Raw genomic sequence first — 22,759 nt, 5'->3', positions numbered from 1 at the left:
GAGAATCCATGAAAAGTTTCCAAATGCCAGCATTAGAAAATAATGCTATGCCCTCAAAATATTTCAGATGTATTGACTGAATAGATATGTAGGCATAAGAAAACACTTAAAATATGGTAAAATACATTAGAGTCCAACTATAGGAGCTCACATATTATGATAAAAGTGAGAGGGGGAAAAAAGACATCAATTTATCACTGGCTCCTTTTGTGACTTGCTGTTTACTATCTGGCTCCAGTATCATAGCTGCATCTCTAGCTGTCTAAACAAATCTTGATCTTGACTTGTAAGATAGTCATTTGTTATATATAACAAGTCAGTTTCCTCTTAAAACAAAATACAAATTTTATAATTGTTAGCATAGATTAAACATTATTCTTGTCGTATGGTTAGGACTATTTAAATAGAATCAGTTTCAATAATCTATACACAGCTATCTGACTTAAAAGTTCCCAGGTGTCAAACTCATCTTAGAAATAGGTAATAAAATTGAGCAGCAACAAAAACTTGATGGTCATCTTTTTTGTGAACAGGCAAGCCTAAAATGTCACTGCCAGGACTCAGTGCCACTCACTCCTCTCTACTGAAAAAAAAAGAAAAAATGGTAATAGGGATAGACCACTGTCCATTTCCAGTCCCAGATTTATTTCTCCTTGGAAAAGTCGACTGATTTTCCTCATTTAAAAAATAATTTAGCAGTCCTCACATAACAGTTTGAAAAGCACTAGACTAGTGCTTCTACCTGAAGCTTTTGTTAAAATGCATATTCTGATTCAGTAGCTCCAGGGTGAGGCCTGAGATTCTACATTCCAAGGATCAAGTTATTCAACTTTTGAAACTTTTATTACCAGATGATTCTTTTAAATTCTTTTAACTAGAGGACATCCATCAATGATGAGTTATACTAGAATATGCTTATACTATCACTTTTGCTTTCAAGCTAATATTTTATGTAGATAACTGATGTTTTTATATCTAAGTTAGTGTCTATTAATTTTAAAGATAGATATATTTTACTCTTATCTCAGGACAAGAGCAGTCATCCAATAAGTACACTTATTTGGCTGGAAGCATTACTACCAAAACACCGCAAGATACAGACATAGTTTCATACATCTGGTTTTGTATTTATCTATATTTGGAATTGACTTTATAAGAGTTTCCCCTTTGACTCACAATCTGAATCTCTGGGTTTCTTTTCCAGCTGTCAATTAGGAAAAATTTGCTGAATGCAAACATTGTTAGTCAAAAGACAAATTTGTAAACAAATTACACACACATATAATAGATGCTTATTAATAGTTAAATTCCTGATTATTTGAGTAGAAGGGAACACTAGTTTTAATCTTAAGTTCTCAATCCTGGTGGCACAGTATCATCTGGGAAGCTTTTAAAAAATACCAAGTGCGCCAATCCCCCCTTAGACCAATTAAGTCAGAATCTCTTCTAGACTGGCCTGGGCTTAATTAAATTTTGTAGCTCCTGAAGGGATTCTAACGTGCAGCCAGGGTTGAGAATAACATAACTGACTTATGATGCATCTCAAAGCCAAGTATTTTTTTCAAACTACTTCCAACACTGCTTCCTCTTTAATAGTCAATTGTTCAATGCCAATAAAAATGAGAGTATTTTAAAAATTTTCTGGTTTGATAGTCCACCTGGTATTATCAATGTATACTCAATATTTAAAAACTCCTTGAAGAATTAAAAAGAACATTACTTTAAAGGGCTAATAAAGTTATCAATTATGCAACTAATACAATATAAAGCCTAGATATTTTACCTATGTCCATGAAGGTAAGGAGGGGGGAAGAAGAGACATATTTTTCCCTTAGAATTGGTTATCTACCAAATTCCAGGACTTTCCATTTGTGACGTTGTATTCTGAATAAATAACTGAAATAATCTCTTCATCAAAAATTTTACCAAACATCTATTGAAACTATTACACTTAATACAAAAAAAAGTTTACATTTTTATTAGTTATCTTTGAAATTAAAGGCCAAGTTCCATTTATTTAGAGATTTTAAAATTTTCTCCCATGGAAGAAAACCCAAGAAATTCATTGGTTGCCTGTGGAAATAGCTGGGAACAGGGGTAGGATGGACACTTTTCACTATAAATCATTTATGCTTTCTTTTGCTCAGGTTTATTAAATTCTTTGGTTGAGGACTGTCAACCAATTTTATTAGTTCTTGCCTATCATCTAATTTAGAATTAATCATCTTCACGGAAAACTATCTTTCATACAACCAGAAAAGATACCTTGAAGACTGAAAAAAAAATTTTTCTATCAGAATCCACTATGCAACAAGTGACTTTGAGAAGAAAATATAAATAAAAAACAAAAATTACAATTCAGTGTTATAACTACTTAGAGTAAGATGGACCAAGCAATTATTGACTGAAAAGAAAAACTCATTGCTACATAAAATTAGTAATGCGACTGCTATATGCTCGGTGGCCAGAATAAGGATTGTAGTGTCATCTATTTTCAGCAAGATGTTCTATAGAAAGTCCTCAATTTATTACGGAGACAACAGGAGGAAGAAACAAAAAAACCCTATCAGGTAAAAAGTTATTCAGAAGACATCAGGCAGTTGAGGCACATGAGAATGCAGGGGCTGGGTTATTAAAGGAGGCTATAAATCTCATTCAGTAAAAATACAAGCTTTAACTAGGTTATAAAAAAAATCAAGATAATTAAAAGCCACCTTACTTTAAAGAACTATTAATTTAAGTAAAACATGACCAATATGGTTACTCATATTAACTTTTTTTTTTTTTTTAAACAGCACCATATTCCTCCATTAGAGAAAGGTACTCCCATACATTACTTGTGGGAATGCGAAATGCTTCAACTCTTACACAGGGGAATTTGCTAACATCTAGCAAAATTACCCAGCAATTTCGCTTCTAGATTTCCTGAAGATAAACTGGCTAAAACATGAAACAACACATGTAAGAAGGCTGTTCACTGGTGCACCTTTGCATTATTCAGAATAGCACATAGCTGAATAATCAATAACAAAAAATCAAAATATCCATCAAAAGGAAAGTGGTTGAATAAATTACAGTAAATCCATAAAATGCAATACCATGCAGTGGTATAAAGCAATGAGGAAGCAATGAGGAAGAAGGCTATACTATATCTTGACATGATCTCAGGATAAGTGTTTAGATTAAAAACAGAAAAACAGAAATGTGCAATGTAGGCTGTCTTTCATATATGGAGGGGAGCATAAATAAATATATAAATCTATTATTTACTTATATTTTCAAAAAGAAACAAAATATAAACCAAAACTTAATAAAAATAGTAACCTATGGATGGAAGGAACAAAGATAGAAGCCAGATTTCTGACTCTTCTTTTGCCCAAATAAAACCACATATATATTCTCAAAAATTAAAAAATAAATATGAAAGAAAAAAATTCTTTCAAGTGACTTTAAGCACAGTATTTTGATTTTATATCCTTAACATAAGAAAAACTGCCCCCCATCTGAAAATACAATTAGAAGCTTTACTATTAGTAGTAATACTGTTATTTAGAAACATATATATAGTGAAAATTACATAAGAAACAATATTATTTTAAGAACCAAGATACTCAGCATAAGAGAAAAGAGATGCAAGTGTAACACCTAGAAATTAGCCTGCATTCATAAATTTGAGGAATTCATGACCTATCTTCTCTTTCTAAAAAGTAAGTACTCCTGGCTTTACCTACTGAAAAAGCCTAGAACAATGACAACCCAGTAGGAATGAACACCCTAGCATCCAGGCTGTAGGTAGCTTCCAAATAATATTTTCTATTAAAAGCATAAGGGGTTCTTTGGAAAAATGACTGACTTGATAAGAGGCAGGAAATATACAGCCCAGGACTTCTTATTGTGCCAGCAAACAAGAAAGTATCGAAGACAAATGGGTCAATAAAAGGATACAGGAATCAACTCAGTAATTCCCAGTGGCTAAAGATGGTACAACTTGAATGTGAAAAAAGAATAATGACTGCAATTGATCATAAATCAAATATATAAAAACCACAGTAGTAAAAAGATATTATTGATCGCTTTTCAATATGACTAAAGCACTTTTAACTTGATAACTGGCAAATAAAAGGCATGTAAGCATTTATCCTGGCTCTCCTATATGAATTTTATTTCAAGGTAACTAGGCAATTCACAAGGGAAAGTTCTTTATAAAAGAATTCCAGTTATAGATGTAAAGGAATCAGAGAATTCCTAGATCCATTATTTCATTTGAAGTAATGAAATAACGGATCTAGGAAATAATCATAATGGCTGTCATAACCATTAAATGAAAGGGCGACGTGGAACTTTATAACGGATGAATCAGGCTTTCAACGCCTGAACCTATTACTAATTAATTTTAGCATCATCAAAAGGACATCATGTGTCTCTGAAATGATGCAATGTGAAGGCCACAACGCCATTTGTGAAGTATTCTTGTCAAAGTAACTGAACTCAAATCTAACCAACCCTTTAGATCTGTGCTGTACAAAATGATAGCTACTAGCCACGTGTAGTTATTTAAATTTAAATAACATAAAATTAAAATTTTAGTTTCTCAGCCATACAAGTCACATTCCAAGTATTAAGTGGCTACTTAATGAACAGCAGATATACAACATTTCCATCATCACAGAGAGGTCTATTGCACAGCCCCACTATAGTTCTAACTCCCAGTCTACAGGAAATCCAGGGTATGAAAGAGCAAATTAAACGACCCTTGAAGAAGGAATCTGCCAAATCCACAATGTGAGAAATATTATAGAGAACTAACCTGGTTTCTTCACCAAATAAATGGAGGGACGGGAAACCGTTTTAGTGGAAATAGCTACAGACTTAAAAGACAAAACAAGGGCTTCCCAGGTGGCACAGTGGTTAAGAATCCACCTGCCAATGCAGGGGACACAGGTTCGAGCCCTAGTCCGGGAAGATCCCACATGCCGCAGAGCAACTAAGCCCGTGAGCCACAACTACTGAGCCCAAGGGCCACAACTACTGAAGCCCGTGCGCTCTAGGGCCCGCGTGCCGCAACTACTGAGCCTGCGTGCTGCAACTACTGAAGCCCGTGTCTAGAACCCATGCTCCGCAACGAGAAGCCACCGCAATGAGAAGCCCGTGCACCGCAGTGAAGAGTAGCCCCCGTTCGCCGCAACTAGAGAAAGCCCACACGCAGCAATGAAGACTCAATGCAGCTAAAATTAAATAAATTAATAAAAAAAAGACAAAACAAAATTAAAAACACCAAACGATATGTGGAGTTTGTATGGAACCTGATTTGAATAATTCAATCATAAAAGATATTTCTGAAACTGGAGGTTATTGTATGGAGAATGTATAAAGCTTTGAACACAGATGTGAAAGATTTTATACACAATGCCACTATCACTCCAAATAAAAGTAATAATTATTTCGTATCTAACATATATATCTAATATATATAAATAAAAAACAGCTCCAATCTTTTAGAGATATATACTGAAATACTGACATTTTAATGTGTGAAATGAGATGATGGCAAAGATTTGTTTTAATATACTTCAGCAACAAACAACAAAACCAGAGGAATTAAAAATGCTGCAGGGTGCAGGTGAAGATAAAATAAAACTGGTAGAATGTTGACAGCTGTTGAGGTTCTGTGACTGAAGGGTCAGTAAACTCTTCCCTTTACTCTTCCATATGATTTAAATTTTGTGGGACTTCCTTGGTGGTCCAGTGGTTAAGAATCCGCCTGAATGCAGGGGCCACAGGTTTGAGCCCTGGTCTGGGAAGATCCCACATGCTGCGGAGCAACTAAGCCCGTGCGCCACAACTACTGAGTCTGCACTCTAGAGCCCATGCGCCACAACTACTGAAGCCCGTGTGCCCAGAGCCCATGCTCCGCAACAAGAGAAGCCACCACGATGAGAAGCCCACGCACCGCAACGAAGAGTAGCCCCCGCTCGCTGAAACTAGAGAAAGCCCGTGGGCAGCAACAAAGACCTAATAAAGCCAAAAATAAATAAATTTATTTTTTTTTAAAAAAAGAACCTGCCTTCCAATGCGGGTGACATGGGTTCAATCCCTGGTCAGGGAACTAAGATCCCACACGCCACGCGCCACAACTAGAGAAGAAGCCCGCACGCCGCAAAGAAAAGCCAGTGCAGCCAAAATTAAAAAAAAAAAAATTTGTATAAGGCCGTTGTCTAATCCTGCCTCTCATCTCCTAAATCTACTCTCTCCTTTGACTATTTATCCTGTCCCTCAGTTTAGATTCCTCAGGTCAAACAATTACCCCTTAAACCATATTTAAAACCATCTTCCCACCCTCCTTTTAACCTCTTATCTGACAAGTCAATGCATTCTTGCTAGCACTATACCATCTTGCCTACATAAACTAGACCAAAATTCTCCATGTCTGTCCATTTCAGTGTCCTTCACCAGATTTTCCTAGTTTCTCTTGCTCTGTTATTTCCTTATTCTTCAGTGTGCCCCTGCAGCTCTTCCCTGGCAACAACAGATAAAAAGCCAACAAAATATTTATTCCAGTCTTTGGTTCAATATTAAACCAAATCTTCTTTCATTCAAAGCTCTATACATTCTCCATACAGTCACCAAGCTCATTTCTAACAAATAGTTCTGAAATTCAACTTAACTACATCAAACTAAGAAAGACACATGGCTTAAGAAATCAAGAATACTTCCACTGATGATGTGCGACTTTAAAATGACAAAGAGAAAATGGAAAAGATAAATAGCCAACTAGACAAATCTTCCAGCTGGACAGAAAAAGGGTAAGGAAAATGACTCTAGGGATAGCTGACTTGTAAAGTGCCAGCCAAATCAATGCTTGATTAGTCAATAATTTGTTCTCTGTAAACTGAGTTCATTATTCCTGTGCTTATTTTCCCCTTAGTTTCCTACATTTTCCTTTTGGAAAACTGCATCTTGCCTCACCCATAAAAAGGTGAATTTTCGTCTAGAATAAGGAAAGAAAACAGTGTGGTCTTAGGATCAGACTAGCTTCAGAGTTGAGGGAAAAGCCACAGAATTATTATAAGACAGGCAAAAATAAAAGCAAAGTCAAAAATCTAGAGACAAAGACACAAATATAAAACCATTCCCCTGTTTTTTATTATATCAGAATTGCTTAGGTATTTCCACCTTTTAAAATATGTCTCTTAAAAAAGCAGTATGACTGGCTCTGAACCATGCTTAACACAGAATCAAACACAAACGAGACATTTATTAAACACTTGCTTTTACAGTAAACACAGGCTACACTACTGACAAAACACACAAAGTTTAGATTTCTAGTGCCATTTAATGAATGCTTTATCGAGTGCGCTGGATTTTGGGTGTCAACTATGAACTAAAGGCAGGGACACAGGCAAATCAGTGTTGTCAGAAGATTACATATACCTGAATACAGCGACCATAAAGCTAAAGATACCTGATTGTGCTCAACTCTTCTTTGCTTGAGTGTTACCGGAGTCTTTGCTCTGCCCTTTAGTGGTTCTCTCTTCTCAAGCTTGAGCTCTATTTTAGAGTCTGGAAATAACATCGGAGAAATCATTACTCTCTGAGACACATAATAAACTACAATGTCATCCTAACATTACTCTGGAACCCTGGTTTTTCGGCACACTGATACATAAAATAAGTCTGTATATTAGTACTACCTCAACAGACCCAAACTGGTTAACTGCAATTTCTGTCTTTAAAAACTTTTCTTTTCCATTCTTATTTCATTCCATTTTCGTTCATCTCCCCCACTCCTTAATATGATCACCACTTCTTCCTGTTTATTCTTTCTTTTTTCTGGGACTAATAGCCTGAAACAAAGTAAAAACCCATGGAGGTTTTTCACTGAAAACAATTAGGAAGTGGGAAAAGTACATTAGAATACATAGTTGTTACCATTCTTTTGTCCATACAGTGCATTATTACTACATAAACAAAGGTTAGTTATTAAATTAAAATTTAGAATATGGAAAGGAAAAAGCTATAGTGAATTTTAAGACTGAAAAAAACATGTATGGTATCAAGCCGCTAATAACAATAAATAAGTACAATGACGTTAATACATAAGTGCATTTTAAAAGTCTGTCCTTTTTTGATGTGACTATAAAAACCCTGGGTACAATTGAAGAGGTAAGGAAGAAACTTGTTCACAGAAAAGTACAACCAATCACAGGTCACTTCTCTTCAGCCTCCCCCATAATAAAGTACCATTTCTTGGAAGAGAAGCTAGTGCATGTATATTAGCGTATCACCATGATGGTTATTACCATAACAACTCAAATACGTATATCTTTTTTCATAGGCTTCAATATCACATTCTCCTAGTTTTGATTTTATCACCATTTGAAGGGCTAGACTTTTCAAGAGACTCGATAAAAATTTTAGTTAGCTTCTACATTTTTTTTTTTTTTTTTGCGTTACACGGGCCTCTCACTGCTGTGGCCTCTCCCGTTGCGGAGCACAGGCTCCGGACGCGCAGGCTCAGCGGCCATGGCTCACGGGCCCAGCAGCTCCGCGGCATGTGGGATCTTCCCAGACTGGGGCACGAACCCGTGCCCCCTGCATCGGCAGGCGGACTCTCAACCACTACACCACCAGGGAAGCCCTTAGTTAGCGTATACATTTTTGTGGCCATTTATCATAGTATAGCAAAATTAATGTCAGTTGTCACTTCTAAAACTTCTATTACCAAAAAGTTACTTTCTTATGAGACAGAAATGGAGTCAACTCTTAAACAAAAGCTTAGTTTTGCATGAATTCAACGCAGTTGTGCTAAGAAGTAGTCAAGATAGTTAGGTGTCTTGCTAAATATCTAGCCTAGTACCAGTCAGTCCAGTCTACTTGCAAGTTTCCCAAAAATAAACAGTGATTTTTTTTACCATGTTAGTTCAAATAGTTCCATCTTTATTTAGGATTAAGGTATCAACTCCATCCCCCACTTCCCAGTAATTCTATTAATGGCTCTATTATCTATGGGACAATCTTTAGCATTATAAAGTCTTACGTTAACTCAGAACCTAAGAATCAGAAAGCAAAGAGTAAAGAACCCAATAGTAGTTGAGCAGAAATTGATTAAACAAATAAGATATCTGGTTACAGAGTAATTCCTCTTACAAACTTAAATTCCAATAGCCAATAAAAACATGGTCCTCATCAACTATACTTCAATTAGAAAAAAGAAAACACCCCAAAACCATGGTCCTCAAATAGGAAAAAAAAAAAACAAAACCAAACATTTAATAATAATTTGAATATGTTCAGTTATACCATTGGAATGTCAAGTGAGTTTCAGATATGAAATGGAAAAGCGATGCTGTTCATCCACAAGTATCTAACTTGTTGTAACTCTAAGAATAAAACACACATACAACATGTTTGTGGAGACCACACAAAACTGTTCAAATTTAACAACTTTATTGAATTTGCAAAAGCATTCTACAGTAATACATTAAAAAAAATCACATAGTACTTAGTAGGTACATGTATACATGTACATTTCAGAAGACAAATAACAAATAGAATTACTCCCAGAAAGCTGCAAAGATGGATAGGTTAGTCTAAGAATATAGTAATGGCTGTTAAGTCCTAAGGGACCGTATTTTGTTTATAATTAATACTACTATTTTCCACAAAAATACAAAGAAATTCGATTATCAAGTGCCTCTACAGTTAGTCTTTCTCATCTTACAATCATAGAAATGAAAACAGAGAATAATATATTGCTTTATATAGACACACAGAAACTGGGATATAGTATTTCTTATGACTTAAAAAAAAACTAATAACTTAAATTTGCTTTTAGAATTTAGCTTAGATTAAGCCTAATCATACATGAATTACAAGGTACCTTAAAAGTGTTACTTATATAAAAAAAAAGTCCCATCTTTCCTAATTCATCTGACTATAGTTTTACAGTGATGGTGAGAATGCACTATCCCAGAATACTATGGTCTAGAGCAGTATTTCTCAAAGTGTAGTAGACCAACTGTTTGCTACCAGTCCATGAAAAAACGAGGCATTTACGCCAGAATGTAAATCAGCGCACTGTCTTTCCTCTACCAATAAAGTTTTACCACAAAAATAAAACCTGTCATTCATCTAGATTCAAATTCTGGTACACGCTTATCTTATCTGTGGATCAGTAAGTTTGTAGACTGGCACTTTGAGTTGCACTGATTTGGACTATTACGAACGATACTGTAGATATCAGTAAAAAACAACACAAGTGAGAAAATATGTAGACAAGTTCTGGAAAGTAATAAAATATTCAGTAATATTTAAAACCATGGAGACTCAACTTATAATCTAGTTAATGGAATTTTCTTAGTTTTGAAGAGTTGTAAAATCTTAAAATAGGAAAGACTGAACTATTTGAGAAAAAAATGTGATCTAGAAAAGCTTTAAACTGTTAGTATCAGGCTTTCTTTCTGTGCAACTAAAAAAAAGGCAGATATATGTAGGCAATTACTTTTATACTGCAATTTAATTGGTATAAGTTTGACACTTTGAAATTAGCCTATTCTGGAGACTAAAAAGACCTTAGAAAATTCTGGCATAAAAGTACTTCAAATTCCTAGAAAAGCTGCCAGTTCCCCCATATCAAAGATAAGATAGATGTCTTTATTCTTAATTTTATTAGCGTTTTTTCCCATGCTTTTTAATTACTTTGAATACTTCTCTTCCAAATAATGTTCCGCCTTTAAAGGGAGTAACAGCCAGCTTATTCTTAGAAGCTGGATTAATTTTGCAATCTTTTAGCCAGAGATATCGGCGACCTAAAGTGGAAGATCCCATGGTATAAGCAGCCATTTTTATTTCATCAAAGGCAGCTTCACAAAGAAATGAGGCCGCATCATATGTTTTGCTTAGCATCCCAAGTGCCTGGTGCACGTGACTAGGATCTGAGCTAAGAATTTGTGCAGCCTGGCTAATGTCTGCCTGCATAGCCCGAACTACAAAGGCAGTATGGGTTGCAATCTGCAATGCTGATGCTGCAGCTTCATACGTTCCACAGAGTGCTAAGTCCAACTGTTTATCACAGGACTCAGGGGAAGCTGCCTGAATACCTGCTGGTGGAGTGGCTTCAGAAATAAACCCTAGGATTTCATCATCTACTTTTGGAACCGATAATATCCGTGTTGCCTCTCTGGAAGAAATTGGATACTTGCATGCCAATGAAGGCAGCTGCCTGTCAATTTGCTGCCACTCCTCTTCAATTACTTTTAAAATAGATTCATGGAAGGGAAAAGATAGTTCGGGGGCATCTATTTTGTCATGCTGTGATTGCTTAGACATTTCTATGCCTAAGGTAGTGAGTGAGTGAGAGACCACGGTTTTTGCAGAAGAAGACATCAGTTCAGATCCAGGTATATTTTCAAATGCCACAGAGGAACCTGAATCCTTTTCTTCTACTGACTTTTCACTGAGTCTAGGTAATTTTCGTGGAGGAGACAGGGATTCTGTTTCTCGAAAATTAGGTGCATCAATTCTCTTCCATATATTTTCTACATCCAGTGGGGGTGTAGAGTTAGAAGTCCCAGGCAAACTACCTACTCCACCCTGGACCAACAGAGAATTGACGTAATCTCTGATTGCCTTAGCCAGTGGTGGAGAAATTACTTGTGATCTCTCAGACTCTTCTAGTGCTCTCCTTTCACTGGAGAGAACTGACTGATCTGAAACATGGGACCTCTCAGTACATACTGGTTGAATTCCACTTTTCTCTCCACAGTAAATATTTTCTACTATGTCTTTATAGCAAGTACTGGTGGTTTCTTTAATCAGTGAAGGAGAAGCTGCAGCAGAGACCAACATGGCAGCGAGTTCATGCTGAGGAGATGTCGAAGAACTTTTCTCTAAACATCTATCATGGCTAGACTTGGAGGAAACAAACAAATTCCCTCCAGAAGCTAACTTCTGCATCTGTTCCCTGCCAGGCAAGGCTGTGGCAATAAGGGGTTCCCTAGGTGGGTCTCCCTTAGAAGAATGTACTTTCTTAGCTGCCTGTTGTTCAGTCCTGCCCAAAGGAGGACGGGTGGAGATTTCAGGAAAAGAAATACCCTGAAAAAATCCACCAGAGGGAGTAGTTGCAAGTTCAGAAAAAGGAAAACAATCCCTAGTGGACTTCACTTTCTTGTGTTCTTTCTTCTTTCCTGTAGAGGCAAAAGAGGCAGGAAGTTTAAGCATTACTTGTGTTTAAGCTGACTCTATTCTTTGCCTCTTTGCTAATAATATAGTGCTGTTGAAGGAACATTCAGAACAACCAATTTGACAGACTGTGCCCTGGCAGGCAATGCTTATGGAGATATAAACAATTTGAGTCATTAAATAGTCAGGAAATTAACAAACAAGTCATATGAATTAAAAATTTGTAAGTGTCAAGTTGTTCTTAAAATAAATTTTAAAAGGTCGTTTATTTCATGTACTACTCGAAAAATATTTATATACCATGGCCAAATTTTCTTAAAATAGTCTACTAAAAACAAGTCAAAATATTTACTATAAAGTTTTCTTGAAATCAGATCTTCTAGCAAAAACTATAAGTTTAAATGCTTATCAATATGAGAACAGAGAAAACATGCCATATGTAAATACTACTGCTACATATCAATTACGAGAAATAAATCAGACACATGTAATAAATCAGTAAGAGATCTTAATATAACAGAGTAAAGAAAAGCAAGTGATAAGATTTAGCATATCACTTATACAGATTTTTTTTCAAGTATAAAATAATACCATGTATTAGGCAGATGCATATGAAAAAGTATTTAAAATCAGGCTGGAAAGATAATCATCAAATTAATGATAGTGGTTGCTTCTGTGGAGATGATACTTAGAAAGGGGTAACTGGGGAAACTTTGTCTCTACTTGTAATACTTTTTTCTCTTAGAAAGATGAAATTTGCAGCAAAAAAGATAGAGTGATTTTACGTGATAAAAATTGGACATTTCTACTTTTCTGTTTCTTAGACTTCTCAACAAAAGGTATTTAAATCAAATTACTTGGAGGACTACTCTAATGATATGAACAAAATTTACATATATCTTGGAAATATTATTTAAAATTTTATCTTCTTCATGGTTACTGTATCTTATGAGTCTGAAAAAAATTTGGGTTTTTTGATTATATACTTTATTAACATCATATAAAATTTTACCTTCATCATTGTCACTGTATCTGTCAGAGTCATGACTTCCATTCTGCCTTGTATTTTCCACTGAAGAAGAAATTGCTGGCAGAGGAGTAGAAGGTCTAGACTCTGTTCCTTGTTCCCTCAGTTTCAACAGCTTTTTCTCATACAGCTTCCTGGTTGTTCCTGTATTAAGGCAGAATTTGCTTTATTACTTGTAGTGTCTTATTTAAGATCCAGCTCAGACATGAGCTTTAGAAACATTAAAGTGTTACTTTTCACTGTTTCCTTTTCTAAACTTAAATGCTTAAAAATACGACATAATGGATTCTTTTCTAAAACAGGTGTTTTTCTGAGATGCTAATAAATGATTATAGCAATGGTTTTTTGGTTTTGTTTTTTTTGTAGAATGAAATACATAATAGATTGATTTGTCTTACTATGGATAACCTATTGAAGAGCCATGTATGACTGAGTATCTCTGACTGAAAAGTTTTGAACTTTGTGTAATTTCTCTAGTACTAAGTAATATACTTGCCTTTGTAGAAAAATCATGTTTATAAAGAGTGTACTCCTCTGAATTATGATGATTAAAATCCCACAACTCTAAGAGACTAATATGCCTATAAAGGCCATTTAGTTATGGGAAAAGTCCTAAAAGTCACATTTTTAAAAATTGAATATATCTGACACCTAGCACTGAGTAAATTTAAGATGTTAAATCGTATTTCAATATACTGCTGCAGTAAAAATGACCTTTTACAGAAAATGTGTGTTACAAAGAGAAATGATTTGCCAATTAGATAGCAAAGTAAAATTGATTATAAATAATTTGGTAACATATTTCAACATCAATGATAATTTAAAACCAAAAATAGCTTTTACTTTCTGTTTTACCTAGCTATATGTCTTTCCCTGATTTCTATAAGATGAATAAAATGATAAACATATACTTTTTAGAAACAATACACATCTCAGAATGTTACAGTTAAGTAGTCTTAAGATGAACAGCTGGGGAGGGGGGAATAAGGAGACGCTGGCCTTAAAATTTCAGTTACACAAGATGAATAAGTTCTAGAAATCTAAGTATAGCTTGGACTACAGTTAACAACACTTTATTACATCCTTGAAATTTTCTAGGAAGGTAGATCTTAAGTGCTCTCACCACACATACATGCATAAAAGAAAACTCTGTGAAGTGATGGATATGTTAATTAGCTTGATTATGGTGATCATTTCACAATGTACATGTATATTAAAACAGCAAGTTGTACACCTTAAAAGTACAACGTTTGTTTGTCAATTATACCTTAATAAAGCTAGGGAAAAAATAAACAACTGGTATACCAACATGTAATTTAATGTATGTTGATACACAATAGTCTTCAGCACCCCCCTTTTGTAACTTTAAATGAAAAATATAAAAAGGGTATCAAACGTCTGTTGGTAATTATACTAACAGGCTTATTATCATCTCTTGGGAAGCCGTACATTAAATAAGACAAAAGAAAGACAATATTGTAAATTCTTACTTGCAAGTACACCTATAGGTAAAAAACAACCCCCAAATCTACAGTATTCAAAAATTTACAGGGACTTCCTTGGTAGTCCAGTGGTTAAGCATCTGCCTCCCAATGCAGGGGACGTGGGTTCAATCCCTGAGCAGGGAAGTAAGATCCCACACGCTGTGGGGCAACTAAGCCCACGTGCCACAACTAGAGAGAAGCCCATGTGCCGCAACGAAAGCCTCTGTGCCACAACGAAGATCCCACGTGCTGCAACTAAGACCTGATGCAGTCAATTAAAAAAGAAATTTTTTTTTACACAACTTAGAAGATCAAACAGAACTTTCTCATCTTGAGGTTATTGCCAAGACCCTCCAAAATTAAGGCACAATCAGCCTTGCAAACTCACTGACTTAACAGTAACCAAATGATGAAAATCCAGGGTATTTGCTTTTAAGTTTTCTCTTTTTGGTTTGTTCTTTAGTTTTCAGTTTGTTCTTGAATTCCAATCAAGACAAGACTTTTTAAAAGGTACTTTTAATGATAACTGAAAGTGGGTACTATGCTGGGAATTGAATAACTTGAGTTCTTTTAACAAGTCTGTCACTAACTTACCGATTTGGGTTAATTTGGCCAGCTATGTTACCTCAGATTTTCCTCAATTGTCATATAAGACCCATATGTCTCATCAAGTAGTATGACAATGGGCACAATACGAAACAATCTCAACAGAGGTAATCTTGGGGATTAATTAGTTCAATTCTCTCATTTTATTTCCCTCATTTATATAGTTAGGGAAACTAAGGTCCTGGTCATATAAATGATTAATGACAGACTGGTCCTTAGAATGAAAACTCTACCTGCTAGACAAGAGGGGAAAACAGTGTGGGGTACTGCTTCATAAAAAGATATTTGAAATTTTATCAGCTTACCCACAATAGGACCAGGGTTCACCCCATATTTCACAAGCTGATCCAGAAGGTCTTCATTAGAGAGCTCGGTTACATCTAGATCATCTTTATCTTCTAGTCTGGGTTTATCAGTTTTCTTTGTGGCTTTCTGTAAACGAAGTCCAGTTATCATTTCCACATGAATTTTAAAATGTTCATTTATTGACACTATATAAATAACACTGCATATAATAAACATGCAAATTTAACTTCAAGTTGACTTATAGTAGAGCTTAGCAATTTGATTAAATTAAAAGCAACTTATTATTCAAAAGTATTTTCTAAGTTCAGCTGGAATTATACAAACCTAATAAGCCAAGCAAGTAACTCAAATTTTAGATATTACTGTTAAAATAGTCAATTTTGGTTAACTATCTAAACAGGTGATGGCATCAAAAATTCAAAAGAGCAAAAAGTCTGAGTCTAAACATTTTCATCCAGATAACTATAAATACAATTTACTACTGGTTTTTCTATAATCCTTGAAAGTTTAAATTAATCCAGGAAAGTTTAAGATTTTACCATAAAGGTTTATACATGTTATGTATAAAAATGATTTCTTTTAAACAAGCATATCAAAATTTAAGAAGCCCAAATGAATATTCTTCTTGTAATACAGTGACTTTAAAAGCCAGTTTTTGACTCATGAAGGAAGTCAGACTCTATGGCTACATATCACCTCTGACTCGGCTTTGTTGCCACACATAGTCTATATGACCATTTCACTAAGACTAGCTGAAAAGCGTGGAACAAGCTTTGAGAAAACTTTTAAAGGCAGTTTTTAATATAATTTAAGCAATGGCATTCTTTATTGGAAAAACTATATAAACTTCCAAGGTTAAACAGGGTAAGGGAGCAAAAGTATGGTTAGCTTTTAGGGTTGTGGCAGATAGCTTTAGTCTCAGTAATCCCAGTAACCATCAGAGGACAATATAAACGGCTGTTTAAATAATGGCCACAAACATCAAAGTCAATGTAGGCCCAAATTACTGTTTAAGGCAGAAGAGTCAATACTGCATCCTAGAAATATTTTATGCAAAATAGCAAAAATCATAAAGTTGTATGGGCTGTTTACTTTCCAGTGATGCTGAGGGGAAAAGAAAAATCAGGCATTATTTGGTCATGTATTAGAATTTGTTTTTTAACCAAATAAAAATGTGAAATACTTCATATAAAGAACATAAGAACAATGAGGTCAACTCATGATAAATCTTCAATACAATTTTTAAAATGTCTGTGAAGTTACCAAGGGTACTTTCAGAAGGCTTTAATATTGTACTAATCTAGGATCATCAAGCTCAAATCTTAAGCAACTGACACCTTGATGCCAAAATAGCTGCCTAGAGTCTAAGAGTTCTATATATCAAATCCTTGAATTCTTTAGAGAAGACTTCTTTTTTTTTTTTTTAAAATCAAAGAGACCTAATCCTATTCCAAAAGTGTGGACCGGTTGGGAAGAAAAACCCCATTGTGTAACATAAATACTTTAAACAAAAAAAAGCAGTCAGGTACAGATTACTTGTAGAAAAAAATCCCTCTAACCATAAGAATGTTCAAATCCTACTCCTAACAAAACATCCAGGAATTTCAACTTCCTGAAGCAGCATGAGGTTTTCAAGAAATAATCTGTCTTTGGCACTCACTACATTCTGCTTACTTTTTATTAGTTATCTGTACATATGTTTTACCTTCTCCAGATGGTAAACTCCTTGAACAATAATCCTTAAGTCTGGTTTATTATCAAAACCTCAAAACTTTAGGAAAAGTTGCCCCTATTTTAAAAAGTCTTACCCCATTCTGAGTCCTAATATTGGGCCTGACAATCTGTATTTTGATATGTAGCTCAGGTGATTTTAGATGTAGTATTTAAGAGGGTTACACAAAGCAGGAGTACTGTCATATTGTATCCCAAGTAGCTAAAATTAAAAAGAGTGCCTGACACAGGAATAGGTACCTGATACATGTTTTGTTGAATGAATGAATCAAAGTGCCATCTGGTGAGGGGGAAATAAGCCACTTATTTTAAAAAACCAATTTCTTATTAAGAAAAAACAAAGACTTAGCATATCCAAGCAGGAAACCAACTCCCTCACATTTTCTTAAAACATATTGAAACTCTACAGCTGTACAAGGAAATTTTAAGTAAAGGCCAATGAAGTGGCATAAGGTAAGTCAAATAGAGCAGGTGCTCATAACAGGCCACCTGAGTTTTATTTTTACGGAGAAAAGCTCCAGAAAAGTAATGCCATTCTATGAAATATCAAATTTCATAAGAATAAAAATTGGGAGTATACATATTTATCAAGCCAGCAGTTTCAACCAGGAAGAAGGAGCCATTAGTTGTAATGATTTCTGCCTCCAGAGAGCTTTGTTCCTTTAAGCAAATCATGTAATCTCTTAGTTTCCCTTGGTCAAAATACCAAGTACCAGCTACATGCCAGGCACTGTTCTCCAGTTTCTTCCCAACTACCAGATGATCTCTAATTTCTTTTTCAACTTTTAAATCCAAAAGTTCTGTGATATCACCTATGAACCACTCTTATTTAAATCTCTACCATTAGTAGCAAAGATGCTGAAGTATAACTAATTATTACTACAGAACAGATTCTATTGAGCATTTATATACCAAATGTGTTCTAAGTGCCTTATATGTATTAACTTATTGAATCCTAAAAATCCTATGCAATAGATACTAATATCCCCATTTTACAAGAGAGGAAACAAGTCCAAAGTTGTTCAGGTAACTCAGGCAATCTGCATACCCAGTTATATGGTAACATTTGAGCAGACTTTACATATACATCACTTTCACAAACTTACCTCATCCACTTCTGAATACATTATGGTAGCATTGTATTGTTCTGGCATTAAATAAAGACAACAAAATTCAGAAATCACATATTGTAATAGCTGACGTGCTGTAGTTGCTGAGCACTAGACATCTTCACAAATGGAACCTCAAGTAATCCTCTAAGTTGCTATTAGACTATTCCTATTTCAGATGAAAACTGAGCATCTGATAGGCAATGCTCTTTGTTCGAGGTCATCTGAATAAGGGCAGAACTGGAATTTGAATCTATAATTCTGATTCAAAAGTCTGTACACTTAACACGTTACGGTAGAATATAGTGGTCAATTTATGATTTAACTTTTACTATCTAACATGCTCTTTACTGTTCTGTTCCATGTCATTAAATATTTCCTGTTAAGAATTCATAATTCATCAGATCAGACCATTCAAGAATGCTATGCTCCAATAGATTCCAAACAGCTACACTGCTTTGCACCCTGAACTAAAAGGCAGACCGTCAACTCTGTATGTAAATGTTTATTTTTGTGTTGACAATGCTGATAATTTCATCACTGGAAAATACTGGTTACCATCAAGATGCATAAAAAGCATAGAAATAAGAAAACTAAAAACTAAAACGAAATTTTGAACATGCAAATATTTTGTCCTATCACACCAAGTGTACCTGACCATGGCAATGGCTGAAATGAAACAATTTCTCCTTTAGTTAAAAATACTCTTCATAAACCCGTGTTTAAATCGAAGGTATATGCTATGTCCTTGGCTAAATCCATGTTAATGTGTGTTTTAAAATGTTAAAAATTCACCATTTAAAAAAATCTGCCTTATCTGAAACTGTCAAACATAATTTGGCTTTCTCCTAGATCATAAATATTCTTTAAGAAATGTGACTCTACACTGTTATTACACATGGGGCTAACAATGACTAGAACATAAATATTGTACATATAAAAGGAGGATAATTTTATATACCAATTATTATAAATGGTCTAAGGTTGTCTTCTTATAAATTCAATATATTTTTTCCCTATGCCTGATAAAAAAATTTATCAGACTCCTTAGTTAAATTAGGACTCATTTTTCCTTAATGTGCTTTTAAAGAGGAAAATGACGTTACTGACCAACTACCACTATAAACTTTTTCAAGTTGTTGACACCACTGCACCCAGCCCAGGGTACACATTTTTGAGTTTTAAATACACAAGGTAGAAAAAACTTAAAGCTGTCTTTGTCACAGTTGATATCTATATGGATTCAAACATTGAGATACAAGCTACTGGACATAGGAGGTTCTCTTAAAAAATTAACTATGGTGGTTGGCAGGTCTGCAGAAATCAAACTCCTGCAGTTAAGAGCGCATGACAGGAACTCAAAAATGTTGCATAATTGAACTGAAATTAAAAAATTTTGCATTCAGGTCTTCTTACACCCCAAAGAACACAGGGTAGATTGGGACATACCCTCTTTCAAAAAGTTGAAGGAAAAACATCAAAACCGAGACAGCTGTTTCTGTCGACAGCGAGAATCATCATCAAAATAATAATGAATAATCCTATCATAAACATACAACCAAATACTTCCACAGCTCAAGAATGATACGTTTGCACAGGAGACCAACATAAGGTTCTATAGAAGACTTAAAAAAAAAAGTGTTCTGATTTAAATGGAAGATATTTCATTTTCAACCAAATTTTTACTAAAATAGTTTGAATATTACTTTCCTTTTCAGAGGGGTTGGGGAGAAACAGGTAAGGGATATACTTTATTTCAAAAATAAATTTCTTATTATGGAGTACAGTGGCTTTCTTCAAATTCAAAAACAAGACATGAGAAACAAGAAGATGCGATTGATCTTTTACTTATCAAACCAATATTTATTTGGCACTACGATGTGCCATGCATCGATTTAAGACATAAGGTTTTCAATTTCTCTAAAGCCCAGGCTAAGATTTAACTAAATCTACATGTGTCTATTATATCTTTACTTCATTTCCATCTGGGTAGTCCAGAAAATACATTGGATAATTTTTTTAAAACTAAAGTTAAGATAACTTTGAAAGAAGCAGTCATTTTGAGTTATACTAGTAATCAGTACAACTCTGAACTCCACCTTCAATGTTTTACAAAGCATTGTACTTTACACCAGTCACTAGTTTTAACTACATTCTATTATGAGTTGCAGCCTGATAACCAGGCTGATTCATACTAAAGCACATAAAACCCCAGAGAACAAAACCCAACTATTCTCAAACGAAATATGCATTTGCTGGAGCCAATCTGAGTTTACCCGGGATTAGATATCCCAAATTGCAACACTGACAGAGCAAAATGTCATGAAATAAACATTTCTTCTGATTCCGAAGCTTCTCCTTTCTTCATGCAAATACACCAAAAGGAAAAACAACCCCCTAAACCCCTAAAACCCAAGCCCTAAGTAACTAGAATTTTTAAATATTTGAGCGTCTATGATAACCGCTCAAAGGTGTATTTTAAAATGCTCGTTTAATTTAGAGTAACGCTGCCCCGCCAAAAGACGGCCTGATACTGGAAAGGAGTACCACAAACAAGAAAAACATAAACCGTTCAAAAAGCCCTCCATATGCAAAAAACATAAAAAGGCGGGAATTTCTTTATTTCAAATTTTGGTTAGGTATCAGTATGTCACAAATTGCCCTCCAGGGAGCGCTCTGAGACCCGGTTACTAGTCATTTCTGTTAATAAAGCGGGAAAACGCTCAAACGTAACCTGTAGCCATTTCGAACTGACCCTCCTTAGGGCTTTCGAAAAGGGCAGGGAAGTCCCAGTCCAGCTGCCCACTCCCGGCGGCCGGGCGTCCAGGGACACAGAGCTTCCTGCGCGCGCCCATCAACCGCGCGCAACCCGAGAGCAAACGCCAACTTCACATCCCCCGACACACCGCGGCTAAAACGCGCGCCCCGCGGCCCTAACTTCGGGGCTCTCCTCTCCGGCGCCCTTCCCTCTCAGAGCCCGAGATTCCGCGGCGAAGGGGCCGAGCCCGGCGTCCGCAGACCCAGAGGCCAGCCCCCGGGCGGGTGGGGGGATAGCCCCGCCGCCGAGGAGGCCCGACCGAGGGCTGCGAGCGCGCGCGCGCGGGGGGGGGGGAGCGCCCACCGCTAAACGCCCGCCTTTGTGGCCCCGGCCGTGCGTCCTTACCCTGCCGACGGCGGCGCGGCTACGGCCCGCGGCGGCGGCCCCGGAGCCCAGGACCGGGGTAGGTTCGCGCTCTTCGTCGCTGGAGAAGTCCGGGGGCCCCTTGCTGTTGGCGCCGGCGGCGAGAGGCGGCCGGTTGCGCGCCGTGAGGTGCTGCAGGTAGAGCTGCACGTACACGTCTTTGCGCTGCTCCCCGGCCGGGAGCGTCACATTGTTGGCGACCAACTCACTCTTCAACTTCTCTTTCGTCAGGACCGAGGGGTCTTCCAGGAACTCCGGCATCTCGGCGGCGGCGAATCCCCTTCCCCGCAGCCGTTGCACCCGCCGCTCACGCCGGCGCGCTCGCTCCTCGCCCGGGGGGGGTGGGGGGCCGCGCTACCGCCTCCAAGTCTCACAGCTCTCGGCCGGGACTTGCGCCACGGAGCACAGCGGAAACTCGCGCACACAAAGCCAAGCCAACGCCGGACACAAAAGCCCCTGCGGAACAAGCGGGGCCCAGTGCAGCCAAGCCAGGAGTCCGCACCAACCCCAGCGCACACCCCACGGCCAAGGGAGAGCAGGCTCTTCGCCCACGCCCCAAGAACGGGCGCCGCCATTGGCCCGCGGCCGGAGGAAGCGCGGCGGTGATTGGCGGGACGCCTCGCGCGGGTTCCATTAGCCGCGGCGCTCTGCTAGAGGTGGTGGAAACGCAGTTTAAAAGCCGCTTGGGCGGGAGCTGTGTCGCGCGGCTCGTTTCTGTTTCCCTTTTCTCCATCTTTCCTCGTAGGATGGCGATAAGAGGCAAGTCGTACTGCTTTTTGTGCGCCGTTTCCTCTCCCTCCCCCTGCTGGAGAAGCAGCTTTTCTCCGGGGTCGGTCGCCGGCGAATGGGCCGGATTTCACGGCAGCTGCGAGGACCCGGGTCTGGGCCTTTCTCAATCCCGGGACACTGGTTCACCGAAGAATAGCCGCAGCCTTTCCTCCCCAAACGCTAGCCCTGAAGGGAAAGAAAAGGAGCGAGGCGTGCATGTGGACGCTCATTTTCCTCGATTTGATTTACTTGGGGGAGGCAAGGGGAGAGCGGGCAGTTAAATCTCCGTCTCTGCTTGCGAACGATTCTTTTGTTCCCGAAATTCGGAAAAAGCCAGACCTTGACTACGGGGCACTTTGAACTACCC

The 22,759-nt window shown here is 37.0% G+C and overlaps 1 protein-coding gene across 1 annotated transcript; it reads right to left on the bottom strand.

Moving 5' to 3' along the window:
• Window positions 1-10,668: 10,668 nt before the first annotated feature.
• TMPO (thymopoietin) lies at window positions 10,669-21,885 on the bottom strand (the record flags this gene model as incomplete). The annotated part of the gene is made up of 4 exons (XM_079714120.1): window positions 10,669-12,185; window positions 13,193-13,351; window positions 15,603-15,729; window positions 21,607-21,885. The coding sequence occupies 4 exons, from the start codon at window positions 21,883-21,885 to the stop codon at window positions 10,669-10,671; spliced, it is 2,082 nt and encodes a 693-aa protein (XP_079570246.1).
• Window positions 21,886-22,759: the final 874 nt, after the last annotated feature.

The sequence above is a fragment of the Hyperoodon ampullatus genome, assembly GCF_949752795.1.
Source record: "Hyperoodon ampullatus genome assembly, chromosome: 11".
In the NCBI taxonomy this organism is placed as follows: domain Eukaryota; kingdom Metazoa; phylum Chordata; class Mammalia; order Artiodactyla; family Ziphiidae; genus Hyperoodon; species Hyperoodon ampullatus.
This window is presented reverse-complemented; position numbering and strand designations above follow the sequence as displayed.